This window comes from Triticum urartu, chromosome 3 (genome assembly GCF_003073215.2).
Source record: "Triticum urartu cultivar G1812 chromosome 3, Tu2.1, whole genome shotgun sequence".
In the NCBI taxonomy this organism is placed as follows: domain Eukaryota; kingdom Viridiplantae; phylum Streptophyta; class Magnoliopsida; order Poales; family Poaceae; genus Triticum; species Triticum urartu.
In genome coordinates this window covers 541,004,345-541,023,968 of record NC_053024.1, presented here as the reverse complement: position 1 = coordinate 541,023,968, position 19,624 = coordinate 541,004,345, and the positions used below count along the sequence as shown (strand labels likewise).

The 19,624-nt window shown below is 43.6% G+C and overlaps 2 protein-coding genes across 2 annotated transcripts; one reads left to right on the top strand and one right to left on the bottom strand.

The window, feature by feature from the left end:
• Positions 1–4,763: 4,763 nt before the first annotated feature.
• LOC125544856 (RHOMBOID-like protein 12, mitochondrial) lies at positions 4,764–13,744 on the bottom strand. Its single transcript, XM_048708634.1, has 8 exons — positions 13,272–13,744; positions 13,076–13,190; positions 12,874–12,993; positions 6,524–6,634; positions 6,363–6,401; positions 5,959–6,063; positions 5,824–5,865; positions 4,764–5,183 (listed from the first exon to the last, which is right to left on the bottom strand). The coding sequence occupies exons 1-8, from the start codon at positions 13,625–13,627 to the stop codon at positions 5,094–5,096; spliced, it is 978 nt and encodes a 325-aa protein (XP_048564591.1). The 5' UTR covers positions 13,628–13,744; the 3' UTR covers positions 4,764–5,093.
• Positions 13,745–13,868: 124 nt separating this feature from the next.
• Positions 13,869–17,515, top strand: LOC125544857 (uncharacterized protein C9orf85 homolog). The gene is made up of 8 exons (XM_048708635.1): positions 13,869–14,079; positions 14,169–14,251; positions 14,347–14,385; positions 14,483–14,535; positions 14,629–14,692; positions 14,813–14,855; positions 14,941–14,988; positions 17,092–17,515. Exons 1-8 carry the CDS (start codon positions 13,999–14,001, stop codon positions 17,257–17,259), a joined length of 579 nt encoding a protein of 192 aa, XP_048564592.1. The 5' UTR covers positions 13,869–13,998; the 3' UTR covers positions 17,260–17,515.
• The last annotated feature ends 2,109 nt before the right edge of the window (positions 17,516–19,624 follow it).

The window sequence follows — 19,624 nt, the reverse complement described above, 5'->3', positions numbered from 1 at the left end:
GCACACGGTATCATATTTTCCATCCAAGGCTCTTAGAATCTTCTTGATGATGAATCTGTCGGTCATCTCTTCACTTCCTAAGCCGGCAATCTCATTTGTGATGAGAGCAAGCCTAGAGTACATTTCAGCGACACCTTCACCATCCTTCATCTTGAACTTGTCAAGTTGGCTTTGAAGCACATCCAACTTGGATTCCTTGACGGAGTCGGTACCTTCGTGCATATCAATCAAAGTGTCCCAAATTTCCTTCGCATTCTCAAGACGACTGATTTTGTTGAATTCTTCGGGGCACAATCCGTTGAAGAGAATATCACAAGCTTGAGCATTGTATTGCAACATCTTCAACTCATCCGCGGTAGCTTCACGGTTTGGTTCTCTCCCATCAAAGAAGTCACCTTGCAAACCAACACACACAATAGCCCAAACGGCGGGGTTATGTCCAAGAATATGCATTTTCATTTTATGCTTCCAACTAGCAAAATTAGTACCATCAAAGTAGGGACCTCTACGGTGATAATTTCCCTCGCTAGACGCCATACTCTCCTAGGTTGTGAAACCAAGGCTATGACCACCAAAAGCTATGGAGATCAAAGCAAATGGAGACCAAGGCTCTGATACCACTTGTAGGATCGAAAGTATGTCTAGAGGGGGTGATTAGACTACTTGACCAAATAAAAACTTGACCTTTTCCCAATTTTAGTTCTTGGCAGATTTTAGCTATTTTAGGACAAGTCAAGCAATCATCACACAATTCAAGCAAGCATGCAAAGAGTATATTGGCAGCGGAAAGTAAAGCATGCAACTTGCAAGAATGTAAAGGGAAGGGTTTGGAGAATTCAAACGCAATTGGAGACACAGATGTTTTTCCCGTGGTTCGGATAGGTGGTGCTATCCTACATCCACGTTGATGGAGACTTCAACCCACAAAGGGTAACGGTTGCGAGAGTCCACACAGGGCTCCACCCACAAATGGTAATGGTTGCGCGAGTCCACACAGGGCTCCACCCACGAAGGGTCTACGAAGAAGCAACCACCCACAAAGGGTCCACGAAGAAGCAACCTTGTCTATCCCACCATGGCCATCGCCCACACAGGACTTGCCTCACTAGCGGTAGATCTTCACGAAGTAGGCGATCTCCTTACCCTTACAAACTCCTTGGTTCAACTCCACAATCTTATCGGAGGCTCCCAAGTGACACCTAGCCAATCTAGGAGACACCACTCTCCAAGAAGTAACAAATGGTGTGTAGGTAATGAACTCCTTGCTCTTGTGCTTCAAATGATAGTCTCCCCAACACTCAACTCTCTCTCATAGGATTTGGATTTGGTGGAAAGAAGATTTGAGTGGAAAGCAACTTGGGAAGGCTAGAGATCAAGATTCATATGGTAGGAATGGAATATCTTGGTCTCAACACATGAGTAGGTGGTTCTCTCTCAGAACATATGAGTTGGAATGGTGTATGTGTTCTGATAGCTCTCTCTTCGAATGAAGAGGAGGTGGAGGGGTATATATAGCCTCCACACAAAATCCAACCGTTACACAGTTTTCCAATCCCGGTGGGACCGAATCACAAACTCGGTCGGACCGAAAATGTAAACCTAGTGACCGTTAGAGATTTTCGGTGGGACTGACATGCAACTCGGTAGGACCGATATGGTTAGGGTTTGGGCATAACGTAATCTCGGTGAGACCGATTACACAAACTCGGTGAGACCGAATTTGGTAATTAGCTAACCAGAGAGTTGGTCAGGCAAACTCGGTGGGACCGATTTGCTCTTTCGGTGAGACCGAAAAGTTACAAAGGGGAAACACTGAATTTACATTGCAATCTCGGTGGGACCGATTCGCTCTTTCGGTGAGACCGAAAAGTTACGAAAGGGAAACAGAGAGTTTGCAATCCCATCTCGGTGAGACCGAGATCCCTATCAGTAGAACCAAATTGCTAGGGTTTGGCAGTGGCTTATGACAAGTGAAACTCGGTGGCGCCGGATAGGAAGAATCGGTAGGACCGAGTTTGGCTTAGGGTTTAGGTCAAATGTGGATATGGGAAAGTAGTTGAGGGTTTTTGGAGCATATCACTAAGCACATGAAGCAAGAGGCTCATTAAGCAACACCTCATCCCTCCTTGATAGTATTGGCTTTTCCTAAAGACTCAATGTGATCTTGGATCACTAAAATATAAAATGAAGAGTCTTGAGCTTTTGAGCTTGAGCCAATCCTTTTTCCTTAGCATTTTGAGGGTTCCACTTTCACATCCATGCCATGCCAATCATTGAGCTTTCCTGAAATAATCATCTTGAAATAGCATTAGCTCAATGAGCTATATGTTGTTATGAATTACCAAAACCACCTAGGGATAGTTGCACTTTCAAGCGTCGATCAATTTTTATTTATTTGTATACCTTCACACAACTTTATCTTAATTGTGAAGTAAATATTGGCTCTGGTATGTAAATCTTGAGATGCATAGGCATGCATGTTGAACTTATATATGAGGATCTTATGAGTTGGTAGTGAATGTTGCCTATGAATGTGAACTAGGACTGTTAATTTGATGGTGATGCCCTTTGAGATCTGATTTGGATAGTAGAAGGTTCATGTGCCTTTTCCTTCAAGGAGTGGCCCTGTGTTATCGAACCCACAAGTGGATGTGTACCAGGACAAAGTCTCTGACAAGTTATTGCTAATGAATTAAATTCTAACTTTTCTACTGGACCTTTAACAACCTTTTTGGGTGTAAGCACTGGTATTAAAACAAACATGTGTATGAGGTCTTACTCTCACAACCTTATATTTGTGTGCGGGATCTCATCCTGATTATAAATATAGCTTTGGAAAACAACCGGTATGATGTGCTTGCGACGTGATGATGTGGGGATGTGCCTAAAGTACCTATTGACTAGTGCGCGGCCTGCATCAAGAGTCAATTGTCCAATCATATTTTTTAGGAGAGAATTTTTCTAAACTTGCCATGTGCAATTTTATTATAGGTGGCATGGCAATTTCATTTACTAGATGATGCCATGCGCGTTGCTGCAGGAAACTTTGTAAAACTGATGCATAAATGGATGTTAAAAGCCTACTATTGCAAAGATAAATTTAGGAATGCTCTTGGGACATTTTTTGAAAACAATAAAGTATATGAAGCATGTCACAAAATGTTATACAAAAAGAGAAATCTATTGGGTTGAAGTCAAACGGAGTTCCATTTTTAACAAAGGTGAGTAACATGAACATCATATATTTGCTCCAAGCATCCACATTTGACAGACTATGTTGCATAAAAAAATAGTGAAACAAATACATGCATGATTGCTGAGGTGGCATGGTTGCATGAATAGATTGGTGCATAAATTGTAACTTAGACCACATGTATGCATTGATGATGTGGCATCATTGCATGAAGAAGAAAAATAGGTAATGAGTTGCAACTATTTAGGAATAGAGGATTTGGACAACGTCATTTTTCGGTTAGTCCTCAACATTTTTTTATTAAATACATTACACCACGGGTAGTTCTTTTGTAGGTACCATGACAATTTATTTATTTTAGACCATGACAGTTTTTTAGTAGCATGGCAGTTTCACTATTTAGACCATGGCAAACTTCCTTATTTACACCATGGCAATTTTATTAATAAGCCCATGAAAATTTATTATTTACATCGTGGCTCGATTAGACCATCATAATTTTATTATTTACACCACGAATGTTTTGTTAATTAGACCATGACAAATTTTTCAGTCAGACCATGGCAAATTTATTATTTACACCATGTTAATTTTATTAATTGGACCATGGCATTTTATTATTTACACCATGGCTCAGTTAGACCATCGCAATTTTATTATTTACACCATGGTCGTTTTATTAATTAGACCATGGCAAAAAAATTAGTGAGACCATAGCAAATTTCACTATTTGCACCATGGCAACTTTATTAATTAGACCGTGGTATTTTATTTAATTAGCGGCAATTTTATTGGACTTATCTAGATAACACATTATTTTGTGTGTTGAAGTTGTCATGTGACCTTTTTACTTGGCAAAATAATCTGTGGCGATTGAAACTCTGTCACATGGCATTTCTAGATGTGGCAAATACATGATTTATTAATTAGACCAATGGCATTTTGTATTTAATCAGTGGCAATTTGAACATTTTTTGTTGCACGTTTAAATTCAAGGTCATTTTGCCATGTTCATTTTATTAAAGGGATGGCAACTTTTTTGCATGTTTTTTAGCTGCAAATCCCAGCTTAAGGCCTGATAACTGCTCAACCTGGGCCTGTTTGTGACCCATTTTTTCCTGCGCGCTGACTGGCATGTGCTCACGCGGGGCTTAGTTCGCTCCAACCCCCTCACGTATTTGCGAAACACAAAGCCCGTCACTAACTTCGATTGTACCATTTGGACCATCGAGTGGCAACAGCAGAAAACAAAACGATCTCAGGTATCCATGAACAGGTTCCTTAACCATTCCATCTTTACTACCTGCACGTCCTGATCTTACCTGCTTTGTAATGGCATATGTCCAGTCATAACTGCATTAAAATTCAGCCTAGCGAGGTAAATAACACTATAGCAACGGGAGGGCCGAATTGGATTTGAAAAAAGAACATTTTTGGCACGCAGGAGCGTGTGCTCTCAGGAGCCAAATTGGATATCCGTATAGCAACCGATATTGCAATCTAGTTGTGGTATGTTATTGCTCCTGCAAGCTGCAATAATAAGATTATAAATTCCAGGAGCCAAATTGGATATCCACAAGAACGCTCCCGGGCGTGTGTGCTCCCGGGAGCCAAATTGGATATCTGTATAGCAACCGATATTGCAATTTAGTTGTGGTATGTTATTGCTCCTGCAAGTTGCAATAATAAGATTGTAAATTCCGGCCAATCAGTTGGCAATATCTGCCATGATGCTATCTAGAATTTGTTTGAGGAGTTCTAGATCAGAAACTTGGATGATAAGCAGCAGAGTATTCCCTCCACCCACAAGAACTTTCTCAGGTAACAACAAATTTCAAACGGAGAGACCACCAGCTGGGGAAAGTCGGTTGGATTTGCTCCATATGAACAAGCTGCATGATCAGATCCAGCCCTTCCTAATTCGAGCCCACATAAGAGCAGCCACTAGGGTACCCCCTAAATGAGAAGCACCTGATGTCTGACTCTGACCCTGAAAATTCGAACATGCATCAGTTAGCCTTAAGACCAGGTAAGCACGACAAGCACAAAGAATTCATTTGTTATCACAAATAATATTTGCTTAGAAGAGCATCAAAGATATTCAGAGAAACAAGAAGAAGCTGAAGATGTCCTATAGAATGAGATACTCAAGGAATTATACATGTGGCATAGCTCGACTGCGATACTATATGGATCACAATGCCAGACCAGTGATTACCTTCAACTACATTCATCTCAGCATAGGATAAAATGCAATTATAGGACAAAAAGGTACAAAGATAGAAGACAAGCCAGGAAAGACTACAGCCAAAAAGATACCACATGGTTTATAATCAGCAAATTATTCAACCAGACATTTAGAATTATTCCAATCACCGTAGACATGAATATTGACTCATATATGTTTCAACCCCAGGTTGGTTTAAAACCAGGACTTGTGCGGGTAGGTAACACACAAACACTCAGAAATGCAATGAACAAACTTCCAAGCAATGAACAAATGAAAGTAACAGTGCCCTGAAACTCTTGTAGAAAACTGATAGCTGATGAGCATAAGCAACAGAGTGGCACTGATAACATTCACTTATGCGAAGAATACCTAACAGAGAGTTAACTAAAATTTTGTATACCTTGTTCACCCTCCACAAATCAAGACCAATCCAAGCAACCCCCTGAAATATATAAAGTCAAAAGAAATTATGCTCTCATTTCCTAGCACCCACATGCTTTGCCGAATTTTACAAGGGAAACTAAAAAATCCTCACCACTAAGGCAGCTGGAACAGGAATGACCATGTAAAGGTAGATTAGTCCCTTTGGTTTGAGAAAAATGTGAAGAAGCATAATGGCATTAACTGCAGCACTTGCACCCTGAGTGACATGAATAAAAAAGGTCATATTTGGTGTGCAACAACTAAATAGGAACATTTATGTACAATATCACTGATAGGTGATAATGCTCATTTGGTGGTTTTACATTATATTACAGGTAAATCACCATATCACCCCAGATTGCCACATTTACCTTCTAATTAACTATGTGTAGGTATAAGATGATAAATAATTGGTTGGTTGGCAACATTTACTGCTTATATGAGATACTATTCCTTCTTTCATAATCAATACCAAGGAAAATGAACTGTTTGAAGTTGGAACAAGAAATCACGTACAAGCGCGTTACTTCTTAACACGTCCCATCCCGCATAAATCTGCAAGGAAAGGGTTACTTGCTAAATTAGGAATACTATCAGGAAACTTTAATCAATAATTTCAATTCAATGCAGGGTTCTTCAAGAGTCCATCCTACGTAATCATTCCCACAGTACGTTACCTGTCTCCTTGGAGCTATAAAAGCCTTATCTACCAAGAAGAATGTGGATCCAACAAGTGCTCCTGCTATGTACAGCTTCAACAGAAAAGCAGGGCCAAACGCGCTCGAAATCTGATGCAAACAGAAAATGAAAGCAAATCAGGGAGTGATTGTTTGGTAATAATTTCAAAATGAAAGGAAATAAATGGTCACTACAAAAACACGGGATAAGTATTCCCTGGTATTGGACAAGGAAATTGTTGTCGGAATAGCTTAATCCTACCCGTTATACCAGCCTAGTCAGATCCAAGAAGGACTTCGATAAAGGAGTCAGATCCGAGAAATCTCGAATGGCTCAGAATGATGACAGGAAGGGGAGCTTTTGAGGTGCCCATGTCTTCGACCCGAGCCACTAGTCGAGCACTTCTCTCACCAAACCTTTTTGGACACCCAGTCCCTTCTAGCATGCAGGTGCATACACATTAATTACAGACTTCTGAGTACTTGATTGACTCATTGCTCTAAATTCTCCATGAATCTATATCCCGAATTGAATGCTGAATTGAAGCTTTTATGCGTATATGTGATATGGACTGCATTGGCTTATGACTATGCTAGAATAAGGATGAGATAAAATTGAATGAATTGAATGGAAAATATCTCAGAGTTTTGCTATTCCTAATTGAATAGAAGTCATCTATTTAATAATCGGGCAGAAAGTGGCCATCAACTCAAACTCTTTAATTATGCTGGCTTGAACTACCACTTCTATTTTTGCATTGGAATTGTGTTCTATATTACCATACATGGCACTTAACCACAAACTACCATATAAGAGTGGACAAATGATTGTGCATTGCATTTATTGGATTTTCCTAGAGATACAGAATCCGACGATGACCTCAGAGGCATACACGCAAACACAAGAATATTCTTCAAATCAGTGCCGAACAAAGAAACTTTTCATAGTCTGGGCATACCAGAAGCCAAAGTGTCCAGAGTTCAACCGTTTCATTCAAGTCATCATGAAATTTTACTTGCGTCATACTGCCAACAAGCCTAGCGTCCAAGGAAATTTGTGACCTCATGCAAGGATACAACACGCTTTCACTCCTAAGAATATTTTTGTGTTATAGAATATATAGGAGTAGTATAGTTGAAGCATACATACAATTATACAAATTATAAGCGAAAGAAAACATCTTGTGGAATACACTTGCTTAGAAGAAAAGGTAACATCAATTTTTTGAAACTTTAAACTGATATAATTTGAACTGAAGTTACTAAGTTAGCTATTCAGATTCATAAATTCATAGCAAAAGTTTATAAAAATACTTTCACTTACAATATTCGAGATACCTATCTGTGATGGACAAAAAGAGTACATAGATTATGTAGGGCTTAGAGGTCTCATGTACAAGATCCTGCATTCTTTCAAAAAGGAGAAAACAGCAAGCCCTACATTTGTGTTATATATGGCCTGGTTTGTGTTACTGATAGAACATTGTGTGTATATTCCAATTTGATTTGTGTCACCTGCCACCAATAATAATAATAATTGAAATGCCCTCATCTTTTATAGATGGAAGACATGTGCATATCTTCTAATTAGATATATCCCTGAAATATAATACATTTGTCTAATTAAGCCACACCTGTAGAAATAGTTATGTACAATATAATAACAAACAATAACCAATGCAAATTCACAAATGCATTCTAAAAGTTTATTTCCAAAGTGGTTGCACAGATTCTTATGTCCTTCCCCCATGTCACTTGAACCAACATTGGTTTATGTATACATTTCAGTTAAATTGATCCGTGAAATCTTATGGCAGACAGACCACATACATGTCCAGATAAGCAACTGCAATTGGGGCACTAATATATATATACGCGCCGGCCACCCTGCCCCGTGGAATCAGCCCTCCTAATTAGTTAGCCGTAAATCAGGGGTAGTTGCAGAATAGGTTGTAGTAATAAAAATGATATACTTTACTAGGAAGAATTAGTGCATGACAATGGTAAATCGAGAGAAGGCAATAGTAATACTTGTCAATCTGATTACTATATTTTCTTATTCTTGTTACTAACATGGGGAAACAGTAGTAATTGAGTTAGTTCCGTTTTTACTATGTTTCCTAGTGCTTGTTACTATCTACGAAGAAGTGATACAAGACGCGGAAGTTCTGGGTACAATAGTAAGTGAATTGTTTGGTTACCATTGTTTGAATGAACTTTTACTATGTGCTCAAATTATGGTGCGGGACGGAGATATGCGTGGAGTAGTAACCTAGTTAATTCATTACTATCTTTTCAATTGCTTATTACTATGCCCCCTAATTATGGTGCAAGTAGGGAAGCCGTATGTGTAGTAGTAAATGAATTACTTCTGTTACTATTTTTTACAATGGATATTACTATGTGTATTTTTTAAGTCAAAGTACCGACAAATGTAATTTTCTAATTGAACTTTTTATCATGTTAATTAATAGGTGGTAACCAATTACCAGCGTAGCTTATGCTTTACTACATTCAGGAGTGCTGCACGGCACCGTAATAGTTTTAGTACCCTTACCATACATGTGGTTGTTGTTTACCATATTAGTGGGTCGTAGTGCCATGCATGCAGTCTATTACCACATTAGAGCCGCCCGGAGGAGATGATGCGGTTGTGCATGGTAAAAGAATTTGATCCATTACTAGATTCCATACTGCTTATTACTTTCATTTCCTAAACTGACATGGGACGAGCGGCTCATTAGCGACCGGCGCGGAGGATAAGGAGTTTTGCGCTCTCGCACAGATTAGCGCCACCGTATATATATATATATATATATATATATATATATATATATAATAGCTTATCCTACACCCCAGTAACGGTACATATAAAATACAGTAACACACCATGTAAAATATAGTAATTTTCGTAAAAATATAGTAATTTACAAACTTAGATGATAAAAAAAATATTTTTCGAATTACTACATTTTATACACCGTTTTACTAGATTTTGTACATAGCTTTACTAGGGGGTGTAGAATAAGCTATTCTACACTCGCGCTTAGAGCATCTCCAGCCGCGCCCCCAGGAAGGCCTCCCCAGGCGATTTTTTCGCGCCGGCGCCGAAAAAACGGCCCAATCGCGCCCCCAGGAGCCCGATTTTTGCCGGCCTGGGCCGAAAACAGCGCCGGCGGACCCAGGCCGAACCCGGCGCGCTGGGGGGCGCCGCGGCGAGCTGTTTTGGCGCGAAAAAGCCGCGGGCCAGCCGCGTCAGCGACACGGCGCCTCGTCTTCCCCCAACGGCCTCGGTTCCCGCGGGGAATCAATGGCAAGGCTGCCGCCGGTCAACCTTGCCATTGATTCCTCACGGACGGCGCGTCACGGGACGGCGCGCCGACGCCTCCCCTCCCTCGCACGCGTACACATGGGCGCGGCGCGGCTATATAGCCGGTGGCCTCACTCGCCTGTGCCCACACCAGCCCCGCCCCTCGCCGCCGCCCAGCCCCTCCCTCTCCCTCTCTACCTCTCCCGAGCCCGTCGCCATGGCAGAGCGTTTCCCCGGAGACGAGGCGGCGGCCAACGGCTTCGGCCGCCGTTCGCTCCGCGAACAGGAGTCCTGGCTCGAACATCCCGGCACCGCCGGACATGCGCGTCGGGCCGACGGGGTGGAGACTCAGCGACGGGGGAGTGCCCATTCCCCCGTTGCCCGACGCCGTGGCGAAGCCCAAATACTTCGCCGAGGAGGTCGAGGTCGTGCGCGCCTCCCTCACCGACGCCCAGCTCTCCCTCCCCTAGTACGCCGCCGACAACCACGCGGCTTGGGCGGCGTACTTCGAGCGCCGCCAGCAGCAGCGCTTGGCGTCCACCAACGGCGCGCCGGTGGCCGGCGGCCTGAAGAACAGCGAGGGGCGCCACCTGTGGTGGGGCGTCCCCGGCCGCACACTCGAGGGCGTGCTGACGTACCTCGAGGGCGGCAACGACCCGCCGTTGGCATACCCGGCGAGGGTGGCCGCCCCGGCGCAGCACCGACGCGTCGGGCCATGGGCGCCAAGGAGGTTCGGGTCCTCCTCCTCTTCTTCCTCCTTGCGATCTTCATCGCACTCCTCCGGTACTCCGGCCCTGCTCGGCGTCAAGGTCGGGCCCGCGGCGGAGACGCCGCTCGGCCGGCGCACTCGCAGCGCCAGCATCGCCATCAACGAGGGCGGCCGGCGCGCCTCCTCCTCCGCGCTTCGTCAAGCCAAAGACGGAGCCGGGGCTCACGCCGGTGAAGACGGAGCCGGGGCTCGCACCGGTGAAGGAGCCGGCCGCGCCGACGACGCAGCCCTGGAATGGGCGCGCAGAGACTCCATAGCGATGGAGAAGGAGCGCCTGGAGAAGGCGAAGGAGCGCCAGTGCGCCGCCCTGCGCCGCTTCGCAGAGCGCCGACGCGGCCGCAACGAAGGCGGAGTCGTCGTCATCTACGACAGCGACGACGACGACGCGCCGCCACCAGTCTGCCAAGGCGACGCCGGGGAGGGGTCCAGCAGGGGCGCCCGCGTCAAAGGAGGAGAAGGCCGACGACGACGATTGCAGCGACAGCGGCGACTTCAGCCAGTTTTTTTTAGATTAGTTTATATATGTGCTATGCAATGAAAATCCGCGAACTTCGCCGAACTGTGCCGAAATTTATCGTGTTTGGCCGAAATTTATCGTGTTTATAGCCGAACTTCGCCGAACTGTGCTATACTTCTTTTATTTTAAAACGCGCCTGGGGGCGGCCCTGGGGCCGGCAGCTGGGGACCAACTCGCCCCCAGGCCCAATTTTTGCGCCGGCTCACCCCCAGGCGGCGATTTTAGGCGCCCCCGGGGGCCCAACAGCTGGAGATGCTCTTAGAATAGCGTTACCCTATATATATATATATAACGGGACTTGTGTTTCTGCCCATCCGTCATGCATTTTTACAGAAAAACCCCTTATGTTTCAAAGAATCAACCCACAGTCCTATTTTAAGTGGCAAAACGAATTGTTTTTCTGATTTTACCAAAAAAACCTACACTTTCAGGTAATTAACCCACAGTATACTTTTAAGTGACAAAACGAATCATTTTTGCTTTTTTTACAAAACCACCATGTCTTTTATGGTAATTAACCTGCAGTCCACCTAGAACAATTTTTTTTAATTATGCAAATCTTTTAAACCATAATTCCAATTTTAACATGATATATATGAAATTTGGTTAGAAAAATGTGTAGAATCCGAATATGATGTTATTTTACCTCTTAACCATTTTTAAAATGCTATTTAGAGTGCAACTTTAATCAATAGCGCACGATCCGTCTTTCTTTCGTACCAGCACCAATCTGGATTGCAAGTGAACACCTAGACAAACAAAATTGGAGACAAAAGAAACCTAGCAAGAGAGAGAAAATCTAATCTTATGCCAAGAGTGAGATGGCTTAGGATTACCACATTCAAACGCGTTGTAATTCTGTAAGCACTATGATCATCGTATGCGAGAATGGGACGACGGACAAACGGCAACACAGATGGGATGTCATGTTGAAATAAAGAACATGGACCTATTGGGGTCTTGACTCATGCTTATTGGGTTACGGCCTTGCGGGCATGTGGTATCTTTTTCTCCCGTTGCAACGCACGGGCTCTTTTGCTAGTAATATATTAATTTCGAAAACATGAGTCTCAATAAGATACATTGATCAGGCACCACAATTTTGGTGAAACAATTGCTTATAACCGCAACACAAGTATACAACTGGAAAATGACACAGGTAGATTGGAAATAAAGGACACATGCTCAAAGCTAATCAGAAATTAAACACATAAATATAATTATTTTACCATGTGGTTATTAACAAACTAATGATGCAGAATTTTTTAATAACATATTTTTATAATGCTTGTAAGTTATCTAATTTTATGTTTCTACTTCCTACAAGCTTCCATCCATAGTAAAGTTAATCCAAAACTTCTTTGTGAATTCGTTTCAAAGTCGCTAACCCCTGCAGGCACGCGGGTTGGCAACTAGTATTCTAATCCAACAGAAGGGTCCAGTGCACAAAAGCATTTTATTAACCATACATTATTGCGACTATTCCTTGTTCATGTCTCAGTTTTAACTTCAACAAGATGATGTTCGTGTGAAAAGAACATAGATAAGCTAATGTGACATGGTTGGGGAAGTAAATAGTGCGTTACACACCTTTTACATTGGATTTTCAGGAAGTGTAGGTGAGCATGTTTGATGTTTTACCACAAGGTGGTGCACTAAGGGGAAACTGGGTATGTATGTATGTGCATTGTACTCATATCACATACAAAGCATGTTTCCGCAATGCAACAATGGACAAAGAGTGAACTTCTTACATTTGAACCGAAGAAGTAGAGACCCATCATATTGCCGAAGAGGTGACCTGAGTCATAGTGGCTGAAGGCATTAGTGAGCAATGTGTGCAACCGCCCGCTCTTGAGATTGTCCAGCGAAATCTGCTCATCGCAACATTCATCAAATTACACTTCAACAACCACTTGTGAAATCAAAGCAAGGTCCCTTTGATTGATCACTAACCGAGAAATGATCCCTCATGAAATCCGGACTGGCCATGTGCCAGAGCATGTAGACGGCCACATTCGCGCCCATAAGCATCAACACCATCCCGTCCGCTGATGGTAGCCAGCGCCCCCTTTAGGAGACACGAAAACCAAAATGACCAAACAACCCAAAACTCCATGTAATTAAGACGTACCACCAGCCAAAACCTCACCAGGGTACGCGGCGGAGGAATGTGGAGGACGAAGAGAGCAAGTCCGAGGACCGCCTCCGCTGCAGCGAGAAGAGCTCAAGCGACCCGGCGGCGCGCGCGGTCAGCCACCGCTTGGCGGCGGCCCGGGCGGCCGCCGCAACGGCCGCCGCGCTCAACGGCAGGAGCGTCCCGGCGCTTCCTGGGCTGCGCCAGAGGGACTGGGACAGCGGCGAGCGGCAGGCGGCTGCTGGCGTGGAGGGGCAGTGGAGGAGGCGGCTGTGGGGGTTGGCTAGGGGTCTGGGTTTGGGGATGGCGCTGCGGACGGCTTGCTGCGCGAGGAGGGCCTGGAACTGCGGCAGCCTCCTCCGCATCGCCATTTCTGCTTCCACCAAGGCACGGGTTGGCTGCCTGTCTCCGCCGCCGACTCCCCGACCTCGGGCGGTAGCCGCCGGTACGGTTTTGATTCCCTTCCGATCTCCGACTATGGGGGGAGGTGGGGGTCCACCGGCAGTCTATATCACTGACTGGAACAAATGGGCCGTGCGACTATTGGGCCATGTTTTCCGGAGCCCAAGTGCGAGTTTAATCTCGCTCCAGGCTTGGGCCGACGCCCATTAGACGTAGTTGTTGGATCCCACACGATTATACAGGTAGCCACAGGGATACGCCCGCAGCCGCCGCAGCGAGGTTTTAGGGGTAAGCGGAGAGGGACTCCCGGCGGCGGCGCGAAGCGGAGAGAGGGAGAGAGATGTCGAAGCGAGCTGGTCCCCCGAAGCACCAGAACACCTACGCATGGAAGCCCAACCTCGGCCGGAAGATCAACGAGACCGTAAGCCGGCGACCCGCCTCCCTTCCCAGTCTTCTCTTTTCCGTTCTTGTGGGACCTAACCGCCGCAATCATCGCCGCTGCTCGCGCAGGAGCCCGGGGGCAGGTTCCGGCCTCTGTCGGAGATCACCGGCGTCTGCCAGCGCTGCCGGGACCAAATCGACTGGAAGCGCAAGTATGGGGTTCTCCCCCTTAGTTATATTCATTCATTATTAGGTCGTTGGTTTACTTGTGTTCCTCGGTCCGATCTGTTCGTCTCTTCTTTTGCAGATACGGCAAGTACAAGCCGATTGTTGAGCCTGCAAAATGGTAGCTTTCTTGCCCGACTGGTCACCGCATAGTATTTGGGAACGGTTGTAAGAGGGGATAGCAATGGATGCTTATGGTTTCCTTTTTGTTTTTGCAGCCAGAAGTGCAGTAAACGAAACGTCCGGCAGGCATACCACAACGTCTGCACAGGTGAATTTCGGCTCCTCGGCGGTGTCTCTTGTTACGGTGGTGCTGGTGTGCCGTTTGATTGTCACTGATATGTGTGATCTCTGCTCAATGCAGGTTGCTCCAAGGAGCTTGGGATTTGTGCCAAGTGCTGCACCTCTGTTAAGCAGCTTGTTGGAAGGTGATCCCCGCTATTTCATTTTATTGTTACACTAGCACCGGTGTAGCTACACTGTAACTGGAATTTGAACCTTGTTTTATTTTATTTTACGTGTTGTAATGATTCAGTGTTGTCTTGTAGGGATGCTGAGGAAGCAAACAGTGAGCGCAAAGAACTAGAGGAGGTTTGATTCTTCTATATTGGAAGAGGATTGTTGTGAACCTTGAGAAATCCATTTGTTTTGTGCTGACCAGTGAATTGTTTAATAGGCCATCAGATATGCTAGGGAGAGGGAACGACGGACACTTCTTCGCCTTGTGAGTACTTGCTACTTAATTCTTCTTGCTGGATAAATTTAATTTCAATGCACTTACGCTTCTGTGTATGCTCTCCTTGTTGCTGGTTCTAAACTGGCCTAAGAAGCCCATAAGCCTGAAATATGAATAAAGGACCCCCTCTATTCTTCTGGAAATTTGAACTACAGGAAAACTTGAGGGGTATAAAACAGACTTTCCTTGATCCGCCTCGCGAACTAAATAGAAGGTTCCATCCCTCAATTTTGAGCCTAGCACAAAAGGATAATCATTCTAAATTTTCCTTTTCCATGCAAATGAATTGAGAGTCCTAGTACTAACCCTGTAATCTTTAGCTTGGATGAGCGTGCTTAACATAACTAGTTCTTTCTTGTTGTCTTTAAAAGAAGAATGGCTTCATTTGTTGCACCTGTTAAACTAAACTCTAAATATATTGCACTTAAATTTGCATTTCCTATATTGTAGTTTGTCGTTATATCATTACTCATATAGTCATATGGGGTTCAGTTATATAAATTGTATACGTGACGAAATTCTGTTCACATAAATTTAGCAGAAACCCTATTGCACAGAAATCAAAACAGACTGGTTTGCTCATAGTTATAATAAATTCACCCGTCATATGAGCAAAACCTCAAGTATTCGGTATTCCTCATATGCCCTTGATCTTACCTTCTATATCTTTTTGGTATGCATCGTGATATTGGTCAGGTGACATTAGTGGCATTCTTAGATTAGGAATAGGTGCCTGGTCGTGGTATTTATGTTTCAACTAAATGAAAATGCACACCTTGTTTTCTGGTTCACAATGTTATGTACATGATTTTGTTGATTTCCAAGATATAGCATGAGAACTTGAAATGAAGCGTGTGATATTCCAGTTTTTTGGACTATTCAAGTTCCAACTTTTCGCATAGATATCTTCATATTTAATCTGTCGGGCTTGTAAAACTTTATATTAATAAATAGCTGCAGTTGCTGTGCAAATGGAAATAGTTAGGCTCTTTTACATTTGTAAGAACTTGTGACATGAGCTTGGCCTCATGGAAAAATCATTCTTACTGCAGACATCTCTATTCAAACTCCAGCAAAATTCACAAGTAGCTTTCTTAAGGGCCATTCTGACACATCCATGTGTTTCTGTTCGGTCAACAACCGATGACATCCCAATCCCACATTTTTCTTATGCCTATTTTTGTAGAAATTTGCATCATTAAGGTTTATAAGCACATAACTAGAGTTCTTTACTGTGCAATTCATTATTACCAAACATGGAAATATAAGGAACTGGTGGAAGTTCGAAGTTCCAGCAGTGTCTTAAAACAATTTGACCGGAAATTATCTGTTAGAAGATGGTCCTGGAGGAATAAGCATTCCTGCAATAAGAGGAAAAAAACTTAAGATGCTCATAGCTGACAATAACGACTATGTTACTACTGTAAGTAATTTGCAGTTTTAAACCTCACGAAATCCTCTGTGATGCATATATGTGTGCTATTAAATTCAATCTTCAGTATTCCTGTTGTCTTGGTTTTGCACAGTTCTAAATCCACCTTTTTGTGTAAAGTGACTGCACAAATGACCATATTGATTTTTCTTGATTGTACGTCAACATTGTTCTAAATCCACCTTTTTGTTCCTGGGGTCCATTTGGGTAAGGTTCCATTCGCTGAAGTAGTAGGAGGATCTATACTATTAACTTTATAGAAAAAATGAACAATTTTTGTGCATTCTAGCATTAGTTGTACGTCTATCTGCTGTTGAAAATGGAACAGAGTGCCTGTATGGATAACTGTGGATTCTCCTAGCATGGGTCTTCTATTTGCCCTTGAAAATATACAGGAAAACACTATTTGGTCTCTTCTGTGAACTGTTATTGATCCCCCCCCCCCCCAACCACCAAACATGACATGTGACATTCTTCTTTGAAATATCAATACTTAAGAACTTGCAAGTGGAATAAGATTCTCAATGTCATTCGAAATATCAGTTACATAAACTGAAACTCTGGTTCAGTGTGCTACTTTTTATTTGAGTAACTGGGTTAAATCTTTACAGCATTTTTCTTCTTCCTGGCATATTCATTAGGTTAATTATTTCTTGCAGATGAACAAAAACAAGGACGAGGAGAGCGGCACATCAGTCCCGAAGATCGCAGACCGAGATCGGGAGGGCGACCTTTTCCCTGTTGCATCCCTTGACGAATATGCTGAACAGGCTGTACAGAAGGATGAGTCTGATGAAGAAGATGCCAGGGATTTTGTGAAAGATTAACTTGGCAAGGTTTGGTACTGTAAAAGGATATTTAGTTTTGTGCGCGGACGCTCCTTCGGGGTGTTCTAACTCAGCGGAGAAATGCCAACACTTGTTTTAGCAGAGATATATATTTCTGTTTATCAGATCTTATTTTGACCAGTGAGCTTACGACACCTTCCCAGTTATGTTATGCTTCTTCCTAATAAGTGTAGGATTCTGAAGCTGTATTATTATTACATGAGTGGTATATATTGCTGTTGCTGGTTTACCTCCAGAGACAAGTCAACATTCCCCGTTGAACTATCTGTTTTTCTTTTCCGAGGGACCGTTGAACTATCTGTTTAATTTTGAGCCCTCGACACCCAAACAGAGTACTTTTATCTCACCCAACTGTTAGAACTTCATTTCGTGTACCCATAGTACCGAGGTGGCATCCTGGTCAGCATAAATAAGTATATGGCGGTCCCACGTCTCATGCTAATAAACACCTTTTTTTCTCCTTCGTCATTTTGGTTTTTTTTTATGGTACCTTGATCATTTTGGTTATCTCTGGCCACATCTGCATCTCACTTTCCGTCCGCAAGCTGTAGTTTGCCATGACAGCTCCATAGGCCCTGCTGTCGACAGGGAACGAACACCGCCTAAACCAAAAGGACTGCTGCAGCATATCTTTTTTTCCTTTTTGAGATTTACAGGAGTAAAGTTATTCCCAGCCACATGGGCTCCTCCCGTTTCTTCAACCTCTGAGTAACACCAACGATGCAAACGAGTCGATGAAGAGGATCGGATCAAGAAACCCGCGAGATGGAGAAGATGCGGGGGTGCACTACGCGTCCACGTGCCACGTGCGCCTTTATTGCCATTGTCACCTTGTGGTTGTGGTGGCCAGCTGTGCCAGGCATGACTCGCGCGGCGCTGTGGAAGAACACACCGCTGGATGGAGATGGAGATTCAGAACTCGCAGGTGCCAAGTCCAAACTGGTCCTGGTCGGTTCAGCTTCAACCGAGTTCCCACCCACACTTGTTTTAAGAAGAAAAAGAGAGAGAGAGTTCCCACCCACACCGACATAAACAAGGGTGAAACAGCAAGATATATCAAGAGGTGAGGGGGGAGTGGAGCGGCAGTTCGAGCCGACGAGGACGAGCTACAGGTCGATCTTTGTTCATTAGCCTAGAGATCTGTGCCATGTGCATCAAGTAGCTGAAATACTTAAACCTGTAGTACCCCCTGTGTTTACTACTCTAACCCCCCCCCCCCCCTTCTTCAATAATTCTAGGGAAACACTGAAACTCAACAGGCTGATTTTTCTGTCTAGCATACGCCGCGTCTCACGCAAGACCTGTGCCCTCTCACCCTCCACCTCTCTCTCCTTTCTCTATATTTTTCCGCGACTCGGTCGACACGAAGAAGAGAGGCTCCATGGATGGTTGCTGAAATGCGGCAGAAGCTCGATGCTTCAACTTCCTTCCCGTTGCTCCAACGGCCGGGACCTGGCTGATACTACCTCCGTCCTGCTTACTAGTCCTCTCGTATTTTGAGTCATATTTTGATCATGATTTTAATTGATAAAATATATGTTATACATACAAAAATAATATCATTGAAAACTACATTCAGATACAAATCTAACGATATAATTTTAGATGACATGCATTCACATTTTGCTAGTCGAATAGGTGGTCAAAGTTTGACTTAAAATACGATGAGGACTAATAAACCAGGACGGGGTAGTAGCTCTAAGCTATCAGCCGATGACGCACGTCATTCATAATTTTAGGGGTACGTGACTTCTCTCTCTCTCCTCGGTTATTTCCCTGCCCCACCCATACCCTTCTACCACTTCCTCTCTCCTCTGTATGACAGTGTTACATTTTCTGAAATGGAGGGAAAAACTTTGTGTCATCTCATTCATTAAGAAGAGTTTATGTTAATAAAAGACCGCACAAATACGGTCCCAAATGACTAGGCTACCCTGACAACCCCAATGCCTGAACTTGGTCTTAATTTTGTATGTGGTTAGATTTGGCATGGATGACACATTCATAAACACTCTCACATTCCGCTCGTTCTAAATCTTCCATGGAAACAACATGATGAGGGATTCAAGGTCCATCCTCGCATTGCCACTGGCACTAATCATGTGGTGTCAATCCATGATGGTGTTGAAATTGCTCCACTTGACGATTTCCACATTAGTCAACCCCATCCATGTCTTGATATTCATTCAAATGTGTGTTGTGTATCAACATAGAACTATAATGTGTGCTACCGTCTGCAGATCCCTGTTACATAATTAGCATATGCCACAGTTTGGTCATCCTCTCTGTTGAAGTCTATTTGTTGCCCATACAAGTACAAAATGATAAACCAAGAAAAGAGTTT

Excerpts from the sequence above, each read along its gene's own strand:
- LOC125544857 (XM_048708635.1), top strand. The coding sequence starts at position 13,999 with ATGTCGAAGCGAGCTGGTCCCCCGAAGCACCAGAACACCTACGCATGG. Across the intron at positions 14,252-14,346 it reads CAAATCGACTGGAAGCGCAA|ATACGGCAAGTACAAGCCGA; the intron begins GTATGGGGTTCT and ends CTTCTTTTGCAG. Across the intron at positions 14,693-14,812 it reads GTTAAGCAGCTTGTTGGAAG|GGATGCTGAGGAAGCAAACA; the intron begins GTGATCCCCGCT and ends GTTGTCTTGTAG.
- LOC125544856 (XM_048708634.1), bottom strand. The coding sequence starts at position 13,627 with ATGGCGATGCGGAGGAGGCTGCCGCAGTTCCAGGCCCTCCTCGCGCAG. Across the intron at positions 6,064-6,362 it reads TGTTAAGAAGTAACGCGCTT|GGTGCAAGTGCTGCAGTTAA; the intron begins GTACGTGATTTC and ends CATGTCACTCAG. Across the intron at positions 5,866-5,958 it reads CTGTTCCAGCTGCCTTAGTG|GGGGTTGCTTGGATTGGTCT; the intron begins GTGAGGATTTTT and ends TATATATTTCAG.